Source organism: Anticarsia gemmatalis, chromosome 9 (genome assembly GCF_050436995.1).
Source record: "Anticarsia gemmatalis isolate Benzon Research Colony breed Stoneville strain chromosome 9, ilAntGemm2 primary, whole genome shotgun sequence".
Lineage (NCBI taxonomy): Eukaryota > Metazoa > Arthropoda > Insecta > Lepidoptera > Erebidae > Anticarsia > Anticarsia gemmatalis.
The window spans coordinates 9,622,858-9,639,209 of record NC_134753.1 but is presented as its reverse complement, the minus strand read 5'-3'; the positions used below and the strand labels follow the sequence as shown (position 1 = coordinate 9,639,209).

The 16,352-nt window shown below is 37.2% G+C and overlaps 2 protein-coding genes across 3 annotated transcripts; one reads left to right on the top strand and one right to left on the bottom strand.

The window, feature by feature from the left end:
- Positions 1 to 1,055: 1,055 nt before the first annotated feature.
- resilin lies at positions 1,056 to 3,683 on the top strand. 2 transcript variants are annotated; one of them, XM_076118500.1, is made up of 5 exons: positions 1,056 to 1,193; positions 1,271 to 2,122; positions 2,229 to 2,277; positions 2,677 to 2,715; positions 2,928 to 3,683. In XM_076118500.1, the coding sequence occupies exons 1-5, from the start codon at positions 1,185 to 1,187 to the stop codon at positions 3,569 to 3,571; spliced, it is 1,593 nt and encodes a 530-aa protein (XP_075974615.1). In that variant the 5' UTR covers positions 1,056 to 1,184; the 3' UTR covers positions 3,572 to 3,683. The 2 variants fall into 2 exon arrangements, with proteins under 2 accessions (XP_075974615.1, XP_075974614.1); XM_076118499.1 differs by having other exon boundaries at positions 2,229 to 2,418.
- LOC142975567 (uncharacterized) lies at positions 3,681 to 12,345 on the bottom strand. Its single transcript, XM_076118501.1, has 6 exons — positions 11,735 to 12,345; positions 10,924 to 11,132; positions 6,871 to 7,006; positions 6,284 to 6,549; positions 5,608 to 5,716; positions 3,681 to 5,285 (listed from the first exon to the last, which is right to left on the bottom strand). The coding sequence occupies exons 1-6, from the start codon at positions 11,778 to 11,780 to the stop codon at positions 5,215 to 5,217; spliced, it is 837 nt and encodes a 278-aa protein (XP_075974616.1). The 5' UTR covers positions 11,781 to 12,345; the 3' UTR covers positions 3,681 to 5,214.
- Positions 12,346 to 16,352: the final 4,007 nt, after the last annotated feature.

Sequence of the window (16,352 nt, the reverse complement as noted above, 5' to 3'; positions counted from 1 at the left end):
GAATGTATAATCTGTGTCAATATATTATGGATTTCCTAGAGTGCTGTAAACACAATAACGATGCCAAAAATCGTGAATCCATAAGTCTCATTAACTGGCATGTAGGTTTCGCAGTGAGTAATCAAGTGGGCGCGAAGGGGTGCCGAGTGTCGAGCGTCGAATGGCGTCGATAGTGTTGCGCCACGCGATCACGACTCGGACTAACTAGTGAGGATGACACAGATCACTGCATGGCCCGACATCACGGATACAATGTTCCTACAATGATATATATTGAGCCAATCGACTGATGCGTGATTTTGTATGGGAAATGGGTCAGTTTTATGTCGACTAATTGGATATATCAAGATCCGGTTGAAGAATTGATTGGTTGGATCTTGAAAACTAACATAAATACTCATGGCAAATACGTATTATAGAGACTGCGGATCATATAATCCCAGGTTCGATTTCTGGGTTGGCCTTCTGTGCACTGTTTTAAAATGTATAATATCTATTCTAGCTAGAGTCATCAAATCAGCCTAGTCGAATATTCCTCTTTACAAGGAGATGCGTATTGAAATATGCTTGAAAAAGTGCATTTACACGTATTTCCAAATAGATAACAAAGGTACCAAACAATGTCACATCACATCTTTGATGGAATAACGAGGCTAGGCACTAACTGTCTGTACTGTGCCTATTTCAGTAAAAGATTCCTAAAATATTGATTTGATACCAAAAGTTGTAAATCTAACTTGAAGGTAATCGTTTGTTTTGTCAGTAACACGTATTACCTACAATGTAGCGAACAGTTTCGAAAACTATGAATTGTACTCGCAGATACAATAACATTTATTTAGATAAATGAGGACAATGTTGTTATTAATTGTATGTATTCGTCACGTAACTATGTCATTATTTCGTACGGTTGCATGCGCCGAGGCGGGAATCACACGGCTCAGGGCGACGCGTCGGGCGCGGGTGCGCGGGCGCCGCTACGCCGGCAGATGCACGAAACTAGACGCAAAGCCACGACACGCGTGAGCCGCTCTTGCATTGCTATTGGTATCACGCTCTCCACTGACAACTTTCCTATATAAACACCGTCTATTCAAATTTAATGTATTCAAAAGCTAAAACTTTATAAAGTAACACATCGTTTCAAACCTAGGTAGGGAGTGTTTCATGACAATTCACCAGTGATGGTTTTAGTAAGTGTCAATAATATCGTGTCGGTTTCTGTGTTTTTCATAAATGTGTTACTTAATAAAACGTTTAAAATTTCCAGTATATAATCCTATTAGCCGCTCTAGCGTGGCCTGCAAGCAGATGTGAACCTCCAGTTAGCAGTTACCTACCTCCCTCCGGCATTGGACCCTCTGGGGGCAGTCCGTCTTCACAATATGGTCCCCCTGGAAGCGGTGGTAATACTCAAAGAGGTTCGCAACCTGGCGGTGGGTTAGGTCAGAATGGACCACAAGATTCCTACTCAAATGGCCAATCTGGGCCATCAGTTGATACTCAATATGGCCCTCCATCATCTCGTGGCAATGGACAAGGTTCTCAAGGGTTCGGTTCTTCTTCAGGCCCAGGTGGCTTTAATCAGGGTAGAGGAAATACACCCAGCTCTCAGTATGGTGCACCAGATCAAGGCAATGGGGGTTCGCGTGGGCCCGGCGCACGTGGTCCCGGTGGTAACAGAGGTGGACCGCAATCGACTTATGGCGCTCCAAATCAACAAGGCTTAAATGGACAATCTGGAAGTGGAGGTGGACGCGGCGGAGGTCCCTCCGGATCAGGTGGCCAAGGATTTGGTCAAAGACCACAAAGTTCGTACGGCCCACCGCCTACCGGGGGCTTCGATGGTAGTGGACAACAGGGAAGTCAACGATTAACATCGCAGGGACCGCCAGACTCCAATTATTTATCTCCTGATTCGCAAGGCGGCTTTGGCGGTGGTCCTGGTGGTAGACAATCTGGTGGCTCGCCATTTTCAACGTATGGAGCTCCTGGTTTTGGTGGCGGTTCCAACGGTGGACCTTCTGGAGGTTCAGGAGGTGGTTTTGGCGGCGGCTCAGGTGGTGGTTTCGGTGGAAGAGGTTCTGGTCGTGGTCAAAACTATGATGACGGCGAATCTAATGTAAGTTTAAGTTTTAAAACACTTAATAGTATATCTGTTATTAAATATGCAGGTAAATTATGGCATGCTTCAGATGTGATTTAGCAGTGTTAATTGTTTATTTCAGGAGCCCGCTAAATACGAGTTTAGCTATGACGTGGACGACTCGCAGACAGGTACTAAATTTGGTCATTCTGAGCAGCGTGATGGTGACCTGGCCACTGGGGAGTATAACGTAGTGCTGCCCGATGGCAGGAAGCAGGTAGTCGAGTACGAGGCCGGCACGCAGGGATATAAGCCTCAGATTCGTTACGAGGGTTCGTTCATTATCTTGGTTGGCGATATCTGTGTCACACTTGATAACTGAGGAAAATTGAAAAAACCATGTTGCAATAGTATAATACTACTCTTATGAACATTATTATATTCCGTCAGTGATTTTGAGCTAGCTGTGCTTTTAATGTAAAAGTTAGAGTTGATTTACGCATAGATTAAACAAAACTCTGAAACGTTGACCTAACTTTGTTCAGTTGCTACTGTATTTATTTTGTACTACTAACAATTTTTTTGTTTAGGCGGCGGAAATGGCGGCTCTGGCTCTGGTTTTGGACGCGGTAAATATTGTTGCAATACTATTGAGTATAATATTGTGTTTATTTAAACGAAAAATTTTGAATTCACTAAAACGACGTAAAATTTAAATGTTACTGATGTACAATTAAAATACATTTTTCATAATAGTCTTAGAGAAAAAGACAAACTATAATATTTTTTATCTCAGCAAATAGTTAAATTGTCACACTTTAGTAACCAATATATTTTCCAGGTGGTGGTGGTGGTGGTGGACCTGGAGGACGTAACGGTCAAAGTGGTGGTCAAGGCTATCCCCAAGGTGGGCCAGGAGGCAATTTCCTTGACGGAGATAGTGGTTATCCAGGGTCGGGACAAGGCCAAGGTCCAACTTCTGGACGTTATCAAGAAGGAAGCGGGTTAGGACAAGGGGGTTCTGGCAGTGATTTCATGGGTTATCCTAGTGGTGGACCTGGTGGAAGAAACGGGGGAGGTTCTCGAGGTGGACCTGGTCAAGGTCAATCTGGATCTCAATTTCCTTCGGGCCAGGGTGGTGAGGACTTGAATGGAGGACAAGGTGGCGGATATCCTAGCGGCGGGCCACAAGGCGGCTATCCTAGTGGTGGGCCTCAAGGTGGTTCTAGGGGAGGATCACAAGGAGGAGCAGGTGGAGGCTACCCGAGTGGTGGACCGGGGGGAAATGGGTCAGGAGGTAATGGCAATGGTGATGGTTACCCAAGAGGAGGACCTGGTGGACAGCAAGGTGGCAGAGGATTTTCTGGTGGGCCAGGTGGACGAGGAGGAGGCAGAGGTCGTCCAGGCTCTCAAAATGGTGGAGGCAATGGAGACGAAGGGTATCCGAGCGGTGGACCGTCCGGCCCTCGCGGCTCTGGCTACTGATCACAAAACAACGAACACGGCGCGTCAAGGATAGAAGAAAGTTCTGTACTTTTATGTTTAAATGAATATCACAATGCTGTCATCATTGTAAATAAATAATTTTTAAAAGTTTCTTGTAACTTATTGTATTTATTTTTTCACTTATTAATTACAATTGATATTCATGCAAAGCTATGTTTATCACAACCATCCTAATATTAAACGTTTATACATTGGATTAATATAAAAATAACAGAATTTTAAATGCATAGAAATATAAACATAATTCGAATGCACTACTAGATATATCACGAAACCGAAAAATAAAAGAATATCTTAAGGGTTCCGATACAATAATCATAGTAACGTAATAATAACATTTTCATTTTCGTCTATTTACCAAATCCTGTACAAAATTTTAATGTGGCATAAAATATTGGAATCGTAACTAATCGCATTTGTTTAAAGACTTTGTGAAATTCTAAAAGTTCAAAATTCTAAGAAGAATCTGAAATCAGCAATAGGCTTTCAAAGACTTGATTGAATTTCGAATAGTTCTAGGAAAAGCTAATGCTAATTTAATACAAGTAATTGTTGGGTTCATTTTGCTAAAAGTTAACACCAAAATTTCTCTACTTTACATTCGTAAGTTACTATATTATAAAACCCAACTTTTATAACTATAAGTACATTTTAAAGCATTTTATTATATTCGCATTAACAGTATCATCATTAATAAATCTATATTTATTTATTTAGCTGCTAACATGTACATTATGTATTAAAATCTAATCGAAAAATAGCTTAGGTACGTCTTTATTTCATACATTTGCTTATTACAGAGCCAAACTGCAAACATAGTTACAGTATTATAGATTTAGACAACATATTCAGGAAGGATATTCCCTGGTATGTAACTTTTAGATAGAGAAGCAGGATTTTGACTTAAGGCTAAGATTAATTTCCTTCAAAATGACTTGAAGGAACAAGGCATCAACAAGTATTTACACAAAGCAACTTCGTGCCGTACACATGTATACGAATGCTAGTAGGTAAGTATATTTGTATAATTGTTACTCTCCCAAACGACATAGCATTCAAGATTGCGAGCGCCTTGCCTCGTTGTAGGAGCAAGTTCCCTAGTTAGTTGCTTACGTATATGTACTACGAACCTGCACGTACATTTCCTGATGTTCAAGTTTTGTGAACTTCCAAAGAATTGTTTAACCGTATCTAAAACGGTCTGTAGAGTATTCGCCACGTTTCGCTACAAAACTGTTGAAATTTGAACCGTACTAAATTCCTTTCCAAGTAATTCCTGGTTATGATACGTAAAAGCTTAACACTCGTTTTATTAATTTCATGTAAACTTTAAGTTTCCCATTACAAACCGAATTTTATCATAGAACTGAATGAAATGTCACAATTTTATGGCTTGACATTAGACTCCTGCTAAAGTATAAGTATAATTTGAATGAGGAGTCTTTATTTACTGGAAACTTTTCTGCACCTCGAACTCCTGAGAAATATTCTTCGCTGCATTGCATGTCAAAGTATCACTACATTTTATACCCGTGAGCGTATAACCACGAAATCCATTATCATAATAACATGTAACATTATTTGCAATGTCGGCCCCGCCTTAATGCAATATCACGTTTAAATTATATTAATATTAGGAAAATAATTGGTATGATTAAAGCTGCTATCGAGTTCTCCACCGATGCGGCGTAATCTGAAAATACAATGTTACATTTAATTATTTTCAGCGGATTACTACGATATGATATTGTTTTATTATAAGCACTTATCACCCAATGGAAAGTAATATCACTACATTTATGCTAAAATTGAACCGGGTTCATTGTAGACAGAATGACAGTCTGTGCAGGGTATATATTAGTATTTTCCTGAAAGTAATATTTTTTGGGGTTTCTATTATTATGTTTACTAGTAGATTTAGTGTTTGAATGTTTTTGTACATTATTTTTGTTTGTTTTTTTTATTCATAACTTATATTTATACAGGCGTTTAGTATAATGGATCGTAATGTCTACCTTTAGTTTCTTCAGAATGTGGAGCTTCTCTGCTGATAGTTATCGGGAGCGATATGTAATGAGTTGACTCTGTTTCTCTTTGGTAAAGCGGCGCTATTGTTGCTTGGCACTGAAACAATCAATATTATTGTAAGAAAAACATATTATTATTAACTGTAAACATTTAAAGTAAAATAAATGTGAAATAAAATAATATTGTTTTTAATTGGTATAAAAAGTGTCAATTTCTGTAAATACAGATTCGAAAAGACAATATAAAGAGGCGACTCTCACAAAATGCACAAAGTAATATTAAGCGAGTGGAGCGGACATGTTGACGCGTGAAACATTAAAATGTATGACACCAGGAAAACTCCATGAAAAATGAAAGTCAAATATAAAAATAAAATATGAGGAATATGATATTCGAAGATTTAGATGTCGTGGTTTCTTGCCGGAGGTGACAGTTTTGTATTGCTGAAAGCTTTGAAATATTGTTAGTGCTTTCAGTAGAAAAAGATTTTGAGTAATTTAACTACTGAAACCGGATTGTTTTATCTGTTATAGCGGTAATCTACGCAAACGGTCTCAGGCTCGATTGCCGAGTCGGGCAAAATTATATTGTTTTATTCCTACAATTGTTATATTTGTTATGTTAATAAACAGTAAGGTAGACCTGATTTCAGATCAAACTTACTTTTAATTTAATAGCCCCGTCTACGAAATCAGAAGTAGTCGCTCGGAAACTCAGCTGGAGTATGGTCTCTGCAGCATCAGGGTGTTCTGCTGTCACCCTGTACCAGGGACCTTTGACATACTCCGAGGAAGCTGGCCGGTCGTTCACCAGCCATTTCAGATGAGCCTTAGGCCGAGACGGTGGTAGCGAACAGTTGGCCACCACGAACTCATCAATATTGTATTGTTCTTGAAGCCCGGTGATCCGTGGCCCTGATTTTGGAAGTACTGTAACATATTGAATGGTTTGGTTAGCTATTTAATTGGAAGTTATCAATGGTAATACAAGGAATTATACTGATAAATCACAAAGATGCGAAAACTGAGATGTGAAGCCGTTGTAATATTTTTTTCTAAAGTCAAATAAACCAACATAGTTGGCAATTGACATACAAGTAAAGTTAACTAAGCTATAGGACGATAAAATACATACATCAAACTGTGTTAAAAGACTTTAAGCGCATGAAATAAACTATAACTGACTGTTTTTGAGCAAAATCAAATAGGGATAACTCTTGTTGTTAATGTAACCTTTATGAGTGAACTCACAGTGTATATTGATAAACTTCTGCCTGAAGACAGTAGCGAAGTGTGGAGCTTCACCAGACACCTCGCATCGATAGTGACCTGCCGACTCCTGGGTCAGGTTCAGAAGAGCTACCACTGTGTTTGATGATCGAGCGATCTGAAATATACATAATTGTAATTATTTGTTGAATATCAATAACAATATAGTTTGATAATGTTAAACAAGCACATTGTATTGGTCTGTCGACGAATAATAGTTTACGCAATCATTTTCTAAAATTTACTTTTAAAGGACCGTAACTTTTAAGGGAAAAGATACTGAGAATAATGTAGATGCTTTCTCGCTGACCTAGAGTATTATGAATCAGCCTGAGCTGTGTTTTCGGAATTGATTATTTCGCACATTTTATATTTACTGTGAAAACATATTATAATTGGGAATCATAAATACACAATTTCTTCAGCGATCTATTAAAAATATAATGTAAAACGTTTCAAAAATACACACAATATGATCTAGCCGGTGATATCATAAACAGAAGCGTTTCCATATGTTATTGTTTCTATAAAAACACCATTTCTACGTAATAGCTGGCATTGGGAATATTTATATCAATTATATTTCACTCTAATCCACGCACGAGTGACAACCATTAAATTATAAGAAAACAACGAACGTTTGATGATTTCAAGATTTTAATTTTTACTTCTTTTATTCTCGACTTCCTGTTTTTTTGCGGTTTGTACAGATTATTTTATTAGAAGTGTCACAATTAGCAAAATAACCAATTTTATTTTGAGTCAATACTTTTAACAATAAGTATATTTTTTTCAGGTCACAAAGAGATGACGTCTGGGTCTCTCAGGTATCATATACGTAACAGCTTTTTCCCACGGGCGGCGATATTACTCACAATCTTTATTTTATAAGAATTAATGTACTTAAATCTCAAATGTGAAACATTTACTTTTTAAAACGAATTTGATGAGATGAGCTTACCTTATACAATAACTACAAGTGAAATAATTGAATTGTTTGTTTTATAAAAAATGGAGAAATAGTAAATTAACACAAATACAATGATATATTATGTTCGTAGGTCGTAGATTCTAGCCCAGTATTAACTAGCCATAACAACATTGTAAACTCAACACCTCGTTACTATTTCCTAGAATGCTACGGAAGGGCCATTTTGTTCCGGTTCTAACGGTTGAAGCACGGATTTACAGGAGTTATAATAATACTCAAATTATGTATGTCTTTTCTATTGTCAGATTATTTAATCGAAACTAATTTCGACAGATCAAACCATACATAATTATTATACTCACAAATGCAAAAGCTTAGAAAAATGTTTGTAATTCAAGCGCGTCATAAACACGGCTTAGATTTTGATGAAATTTAGTATACAGGTAGGTGTTTTATAATCTGAATCTTTTCACCCGGGAACCTTTTCATGTCAAGTCGCAAACAGATCATACGACATTGACATACAGATCATCGACCCAAAGTTAATCTTAAACGCTGTTCAGAAGTGATTGTCTATCTCATGAAAATATTATGATATCCATACTAATATTATAAATGCGAAAGTAACTCTGTCTGTCTGTCTGTTTGTCTGTCTGTTACTCAATCACGCCTAAACTACTGAACCAATTTGCATGAAATTTGGTATGGAGATATTTTGATACCCGAGAAAGGACATAGGCTACTTTTTACCTCGGGAAAATGACGCATTCGCGCAGACGAAGTCGCGGGTAAAAGCTAGTTATTTATAAATATCTCAGCAGTATAGATTGAACCAGTGTCAGTGAAATATTGTACGGTGTCATTATCCCAAGTGGAGGTTAGTGTGATGGCATATTACATGATTGTGGCACATTACTGATCGTTAGAGTTAAACAACACACATTTGTGTAAACTCATCTGTTGCTGGGATTCACGCGGAAGTTTCAAGATATCGTGAAGATAGTAATTGAGGCATTCATCTTGTTCCACATCATAATTCATATTGTATAAGAGCTTAAGTGACGCTACTTAAACAGCCGTAATGGCAAAATCAAAATCAAATCTTTTATTCATTTATGTCCAATATTGACACTTATTATAGTCGTTACAATTACTGAATGTACCACTAGCACGGAAATGGGGTAGAGCCTTATGCAGCAGATGTAACAGGTACAAATGTAATGAAGGTGTATAAAATGTTAGAACCTAGCTGCTAGACTATGCTAGATTTAAAAGGAAAAATGTTCTCTTTATAGCTGAGCAGATGAACACTTTCGATATAGTAAGAAGATATTTAAAGGCCTAGCCTGAAATAGAGGCTACTTTTTCATAAAACATAACTAAGTGGTTCAAATATACCCGCGTGGATTATCTAGTCTTGTTTAATTCTAAAAGGTTTATAGAGGTGATCGAACTAGGACAGTTCTAGCGATATTTCTCATTATATATTATGATGTGTTCATGTTTATTCTAGTATACTATTTATTTGCACAGCTGCACACTATAATACTGCTATGTTTTCAAAGAAAACTGACATTCAGTTCCCTTCACAGATTAGCTTCATGATAGTTTCGCAAACAGACCACAGATGTGTGCGTGACAAATAACAAAATTGCATTGGAAACAAAAGAATACGATTATAAATATTTTTATTCCGTAGACAATATATTTTATGCAGTCAATCATCTAAAACTATATTACTTAGCTGGCAATACTAAAAATAATAGTAAGCGACACTGAGTTCTCACACTGGCTAGTTCAGTGATAAATATTAGAATACTAGAGGCCGCCTGTGACTTGGAAACCCTTCCCGTGTAAATCCCGACCCCTCGAAAACTCCAGGATAAAAAGTAGCCTATGTGTTATTCTGGGTCTTCAGCTAATTATATACACAATTTCACCGTAATCGAATAAGTGGTATGTGCGTGAAAGAGCAACAAACATCCATACAAACATACATACATACTCACAAACTTTCGCATTTATAATATTAGTAGGATAAATGAATATAGGAAAAACATACAAAAACATAACGTTTACAAGTCATTGGCGCATTAAAATGCAATGCAATAGTACTGTGTTGCTAGTTTATTTACCAACTTGAAATAAAGTGAGGTAACGGCGTGTAAAAATTGACTCCTTTAACGGAATTTACGGACAATAAAACAACGCGTAAGGATTTAGGAAGCTATGTATCGTTCACTGAAACAAAGAACTTTTTCTTGCTTCCTCATACTGAATATACAATGCTATAATCTATACTAATATAATAAAGCTGGAGAGTTTGTTTGTTTGATTCTTTGTTTGTTTGTTTGTTTGAACGCGCTAATCTCAGGAACTACTGGTCCAATTTGAAAAATTCTTTCAGTGTTAGATACCCCATTTATCGAGGAAGGCTATAGGCTATATAACATCACGCTACGGTCATTAGGAGCGGAGTAGCAAGGAAAAATGTTACAAAAACGAGGAAAATTTTGACCCATTCTCTTAGGTGACGCAAGCGAAGTTGCGCGGGTCAGCTAGTGTATAATAAATGTTGATATTCGCTGATCTGCTTCTTTTAAAAATTGAATTTTAAAATTTTACGCTACATATATTCAAACATTAAAGATCGCACGTTAGTAAAAATGCCCAGTCAAAAAACTATTTTCTTTTGGTACGGATACTTTTGTGCCGATGTTTAATATTTGGTTTGAAATACTTTTTTCCAAAGTAGTGTCGACTCAAATCTGATAGAATTTTATATTTCTCAAACTCTGAACCGTCGAAAGCATTTAAGAGCAGCAATTAAATCTATTATAGTTACTTCACCCATCATAAAAACATTATGAGGATCAAATCATCACAAAAATTACAATTTTCTGATTAAATTTAAATAAAAGATATCACTATGAAACGTGACGACTTTCCTCCAACATCTATACATGAAACATCGAACAGCGCCCCTAGCGGACATCAAAAGAACTTGCTATCAAGTAAATCAAATGTCAAACGACCAAATCAAGTACGACGTATATCAGAAGTTAGTATCAACGCTACAGCTTCATCTAACACAGTGTACTTACATCAACATTAACTCCAGGGGTATTAAAGTAGTATACAGGGGGTTCATTCTTGGGTACGAAGCGGTAGAACTCCCTACCATCTTTGTACCACTTGACGGAGTACAGCGTGTCTCCCTCCATGTCATACTGGCAGCCGAGCAGCGCCATACCGCCCTCGGGCTCATGAGTCGGGACCCTTAGCTCGACTAGACGAACACTCCTCACTGAATCTGTAATATAAAATCACGTCTATATTTATTGTGTTCGAATTTCTTGACATTCAATATCGATTCTATGCATATTTTTAACTACAGCATGAAAAGATTTCAGAGAGGTCATTTCCTACTCCAACCGACTATTGAAAATCGAGTAACTGTCGAGAAATTATTGATGAAAAATCGACAACTGCAACTTGATTCTCTTAGACTTGTGAGTACGTCTAGAACGCATATAAGATGTAAACAAAACACCTGAGCAATTAAAATATCCTTCACGTAATTAGTCAGTTCTTATCAATCGACCTTTGACAATTAGCTTGATTATTACGTAGGTTCAGACCTTCTGAATAATGAGAAAAAAACACAATTTATTGAAATTCATAATAACAAACGGAACAGAGGTAGAAGTGTTACATCTTTTGTAAGTGGGTGACTGTCAGCGTCTCACTCTGGTGACCGTGACTCACTAGTTACTGAATTAGTTACTCTACATGTATAATACTACACACAATGTTCTTTCGTTGTAGCCGCCAGGTGGGCACTGTGGCCAGCACTCGCGTCGGCTTCGCCTAATTCTTATAGTACGTGATAAATGTACGAGAGAGGTACTTTACCTTGCTTCCACAACAACAACAACATCACGATCGTTCTGCCGAACATGTTGACGGAGTACTCTCAACAATTAGTCCACATAACCACGCGCGCACTCACGGTACACTCACAACTCTCATTTCACTTCACATCACACGGGTCCATCTCCGATAAATCACTGACTCGAATAATTTAACCGATCATCAATAACAATTGTACCTTTGAATTCAGTTAAAATCTGTCGTTTGCTGAGTCGAAATAGGCCAGCGAAATTCCGGCGACACGAATCTAAATTTAAAACTGGTCGCCACTGAACTGTCTAGCGCATGCGCCGCGCCGTCCGAGTACTGCCAATTTCAAAAAGTTTGCGTGATCGTGATTATTATTTGCAATTTTTATTTTAAAAAAAATAATGTGTGCGCTTTTTGTGAGGAGCGTACACGCAGGGCTAGGGTTGTGGCGTGCACTGTTGACGAATCGTTTAAATTAACCTGCACACGTGTGACTCAGGTCAAACGAATGCAACCAAATGTAAATTATAGTGTGTGTTACCACTTATAGCGATCAAAAGATAAAAGGACATTTGCGTAGCTAATTACTTGTTTGATCAAGTTTTTTATATCGTATACTCAACTACATTTGTACCGGGCCGTGTAGTCACTGAACCTATTTTATCTGAATTTAAATATGTGATTACATATTTCTTGAGCTATTATCTCTTTGCGTTTTGACTTCTTCAATCTTGTATTTTGGAACTTTTATCTATATTATAGATAAATTATTCTCATGGAATGGAATCATTTCGTAAATCATGTTTTCCTTTGGTTCTGACATACCTATGATTTTTTAAAACAAAGAAACATAGTAAACATAATGTAAAGTGTCATGAATGATCGTATTGTCGTTGTACCTCTCAGTCTTAAGAGTCAGGGTTGAGGTCAACTTATCAAGCAGTAATTTTATCGTTTTCATAATGAATTATCTAACAATAACAATGAAGATAATAATTTAAAACGGCGTAACTCTTGCATACTCTACGTACTTTTGTAAATATTTTTTATGTTTACTAAAAATATTTGCATTCATTCTGTTATATTTTCTTATGGGTAGGTATATAATACTATTGCCCTAATCTACCCGTATTAGAGTTGTCTATATAGGTACTTTATTTTATGCTAACAATTTTGCAGTTTTTTGAAAATGTTATATTTATATGACATGTAATTTAAACTTTGTAGTGGAATTTCCTAAAATCTTCTGTTAATGCTTCTCTATACTTTCTAAGAATTTTCTTATCAAATGTCTTACAAACTTTCCACGCTCAGTAGTTTCAGCGGTGTGTTGTCCATCAGTCAGTAAGTCAGTAGCGAAAGAGTTTTATATATTCGATTCAACACCAAAGCTATAAAAATAATCAAAAATTTGTATAGAGTAATGAAATTGAAAATACCAAAGAATGAAAATTCCATTTGTTTCTAATTCATGTTTTACAAACCAACTTATAAGAGTAGAACAGCATTTTCAATATTCAGTACGTATTTTAAACAAGTTGTGACATACAAATACAAGTTTGATAGCTAGTTGGAGTGATCGTTTCCACTTTGTGCAAAGTTAACAAAACGTTATTCCGTACGTCCTAGTGTGAGACGTAGCAAGTTATTTCCGTTGCCGACTTGTACAACACAATATTAGTTCTTAGAACATTCGCTAGATGTCGCGCTGTGAATCTTCGCTCAGTTATAAAGTTCTATACAGAAATATTTTTTCGTTCATATAATATATGTCTTAGAAATTATGTTAAGTATGTTATTTTACAAAAGTATGTTAGACTGATTGAAATAAAAAAGTAATAGCGATACTTATGCCAAGAATAGCAGAAGTAAGGAATAAAGCTATTAAGTAAGTTAAGTATAAGATTAAATAATTTAAATATAAGCTTTAGTTAGACTCTATATTGCCTTTGGGTGGCTTGAACAACTTTGACACCAGATTGACCACTAACCATACGGAACTCTATATTATGTAAAGTAGGTACGTAAGGTACTCAATCTCAAATTCAAACCACAAATTATTGTAATTTAAATCCATTTCCTATTATTTTATTGTGTAGAATGACTGCTTAAGCTAGAATTCAAGATAATAAAACGCTTTTAAGAAATCAAACCTTCGCATCAGTTGGTTTATAAATCCTCAAAACTATTTACAATCTTCACAAAGGAAACATATCAACATTTTTCAATTTAGTGGTGATATGCTAACAATCACGATTGCTGTCTTCTGCCATCAGATACACCTACGGTAGCCGGAAGGCCCAATCTTATTCCCCCTGAGCATATTACATGAACCAAGGAAACTGGGAACATTATCGTGAGTTTGTACCTTCTTACACAACTATACAATTTTCCATACAATGTTCATACATTTCCTCGAGTGATATTTCAATTGTTAGTGCAAGCTAGTCTTGTTTGTAAAGTTTTGTGTACTCGAGTTACAAGCTCTTATAGCAAGAGATAAATCAGAACAGTGAAAAACTGCTGAATGTTTAACGATAATAATAGTAATTTTATTGACCATGTTGATATGAAGAAACTCGAACAAAGGACAATTAGTCAGTGTACTTTATTAAATTATGTCTTTTGGTTTCCCGTTTGTTCGAAAAAGTGAATGCTATTGACAGATGCCGTATCTACCCTAAATACTGTGTAAAGTAGAACCATTGTTAAAGACCTTATGGTTTCTGGTTTACCTAAAAGCTCAAATTAGGGTAAGCAAGGCAGCTTTTAAATGAAACCAAAACTAATTTTGTCTCACTAAAAACACTTATACATCCCTGTATGCTAACAAAACATATTGATAAAGGTAACAAAGTGGGTCACTGAATACACGTCCCATACACCGCCTCTCATTGTGCTCGCCGGCTATATAACGTAATTAAATTTTATTCGCGGCAAATTGACTCGCGAACACAGTCACTGTAAGTAATTATCGTGTACGTAGTGGAACACCGCAGAAATCATAGCCACCCCGGCGAACACTAAACATTTAGTTAGAGGCGGTCGACTAACTAACCTTGAATTCATACAATTTCGTTGAACAAAGCGAGGATATCTCATTTAATGTGTAGTTGCGGTTCACGTGAGGCACCGAGCCACCACCGACATATGGACAAATAAGTCTATTTGCGAACATTTAATATTCGCTTCGGGCCGGCGTTAATTAAGGCGGGTTGGTCGGGTCCGCGTGCCCCGTGCCCAGTACCCGCACCCTCGAATCACCCTCGACTCAATAAAAGAAACAAAACATACGCCACCGACATACCCGCGCCTAAGCGCTACGTGCGAACCTCAACAATACCCATTCATATGTTATGAAATTTAAAATATACCCGACATTTTATTCCTGTCCAAATATTTCATAGCGGGGTCGTGACAAACACTTCTTGACAGACCAGCAATTAATTTGTTTGTTACGTTATTACTCAGAAAACGTAGGCATAGAGCTGGTAATCAAAAAGCGAGTAATAAATCAATATAAACGAACTAACAGGTAATTCCTTATGCTTAATTCAATCACGAAAGTTAATTACCTAAAATTTAAATTATTTATTTATTACCGGACGGTATAATTTCAGCGTAGTCGTCTAGCTAGCGTTGTTCTCGTACTAACTAATACGGTAAATCGTATGTTTGTAGGTAAGGTTCGTGTAATAAGTAACTGCCTCCATCGCTTGACCGATAAAAGGCAAGATAAATCTCAATGAAGACGCCTCACGTGGCGCACACGAATGAATGATTAAACGGAGGCGTTTCTTCATTTGTTTTCACTTTAGTTCGGACAACACGATGGTGGTGTGTGTGTAGTGTGTAGTCTAGCCTTACTAAGGGAAAATTACACCGCCCGTGGGAACTCGCGCGAGTAAATCATCATTAGAGGCGGCGCCGCGGCTCTGGGACACGCCTCGTCTTTATAAAAGATTCAGCTTGATACAAACGAGACGGACGAGTAATGGCTGAGTTACTTGTGCGTTGTTCGCCACGCAACTCGCGCTGTATTTCATTTAGGCGCCATTAAAATTAACTAAGACCTATGGGCGTGTACGCACAAGTAATCTCGACAACTAAGCGACCTCTATCGCAATATTCATACGCTGGATGGTTCCTAATTTAAATTAGTAGCAACCGGCACCGCAGATACCTATTATATAGCAAACCTAATTGTACCATAAAGGAACTTGCGATGTAGAGCTCTGAATGGAAAATTTTCTTCAGGAGAGCTTTTCTACCTATACAATTTTGCATAATTTAGCAATTACACAGATACTGTCTAAAGTTATAGCTTTCTGTCGATCAATACCTATCTAAATGTTCTTCTGAGAGGAAGTTAGTGTTCGTTTGAACATTAAACCGTTGCTACGGCTAAGGACCAAGAGCCATTTCCAAATTATAATACTTAGGAATTCAACCGGATTTAGCGATCAAAAGTCTGTTTTACTGTTGAACAAGGTAATTTTAATTACTTTCCGGTTTTTGTTTGAGTTGTGTAAAGTGTTCGATGGGCGGAGGTGAGAGTACACACTAGCAGACGGGAGACAGCAGGAGGCAGCAGGTAGTGCGGGTAGTTAGTGGTGACGTCACCTTAAGT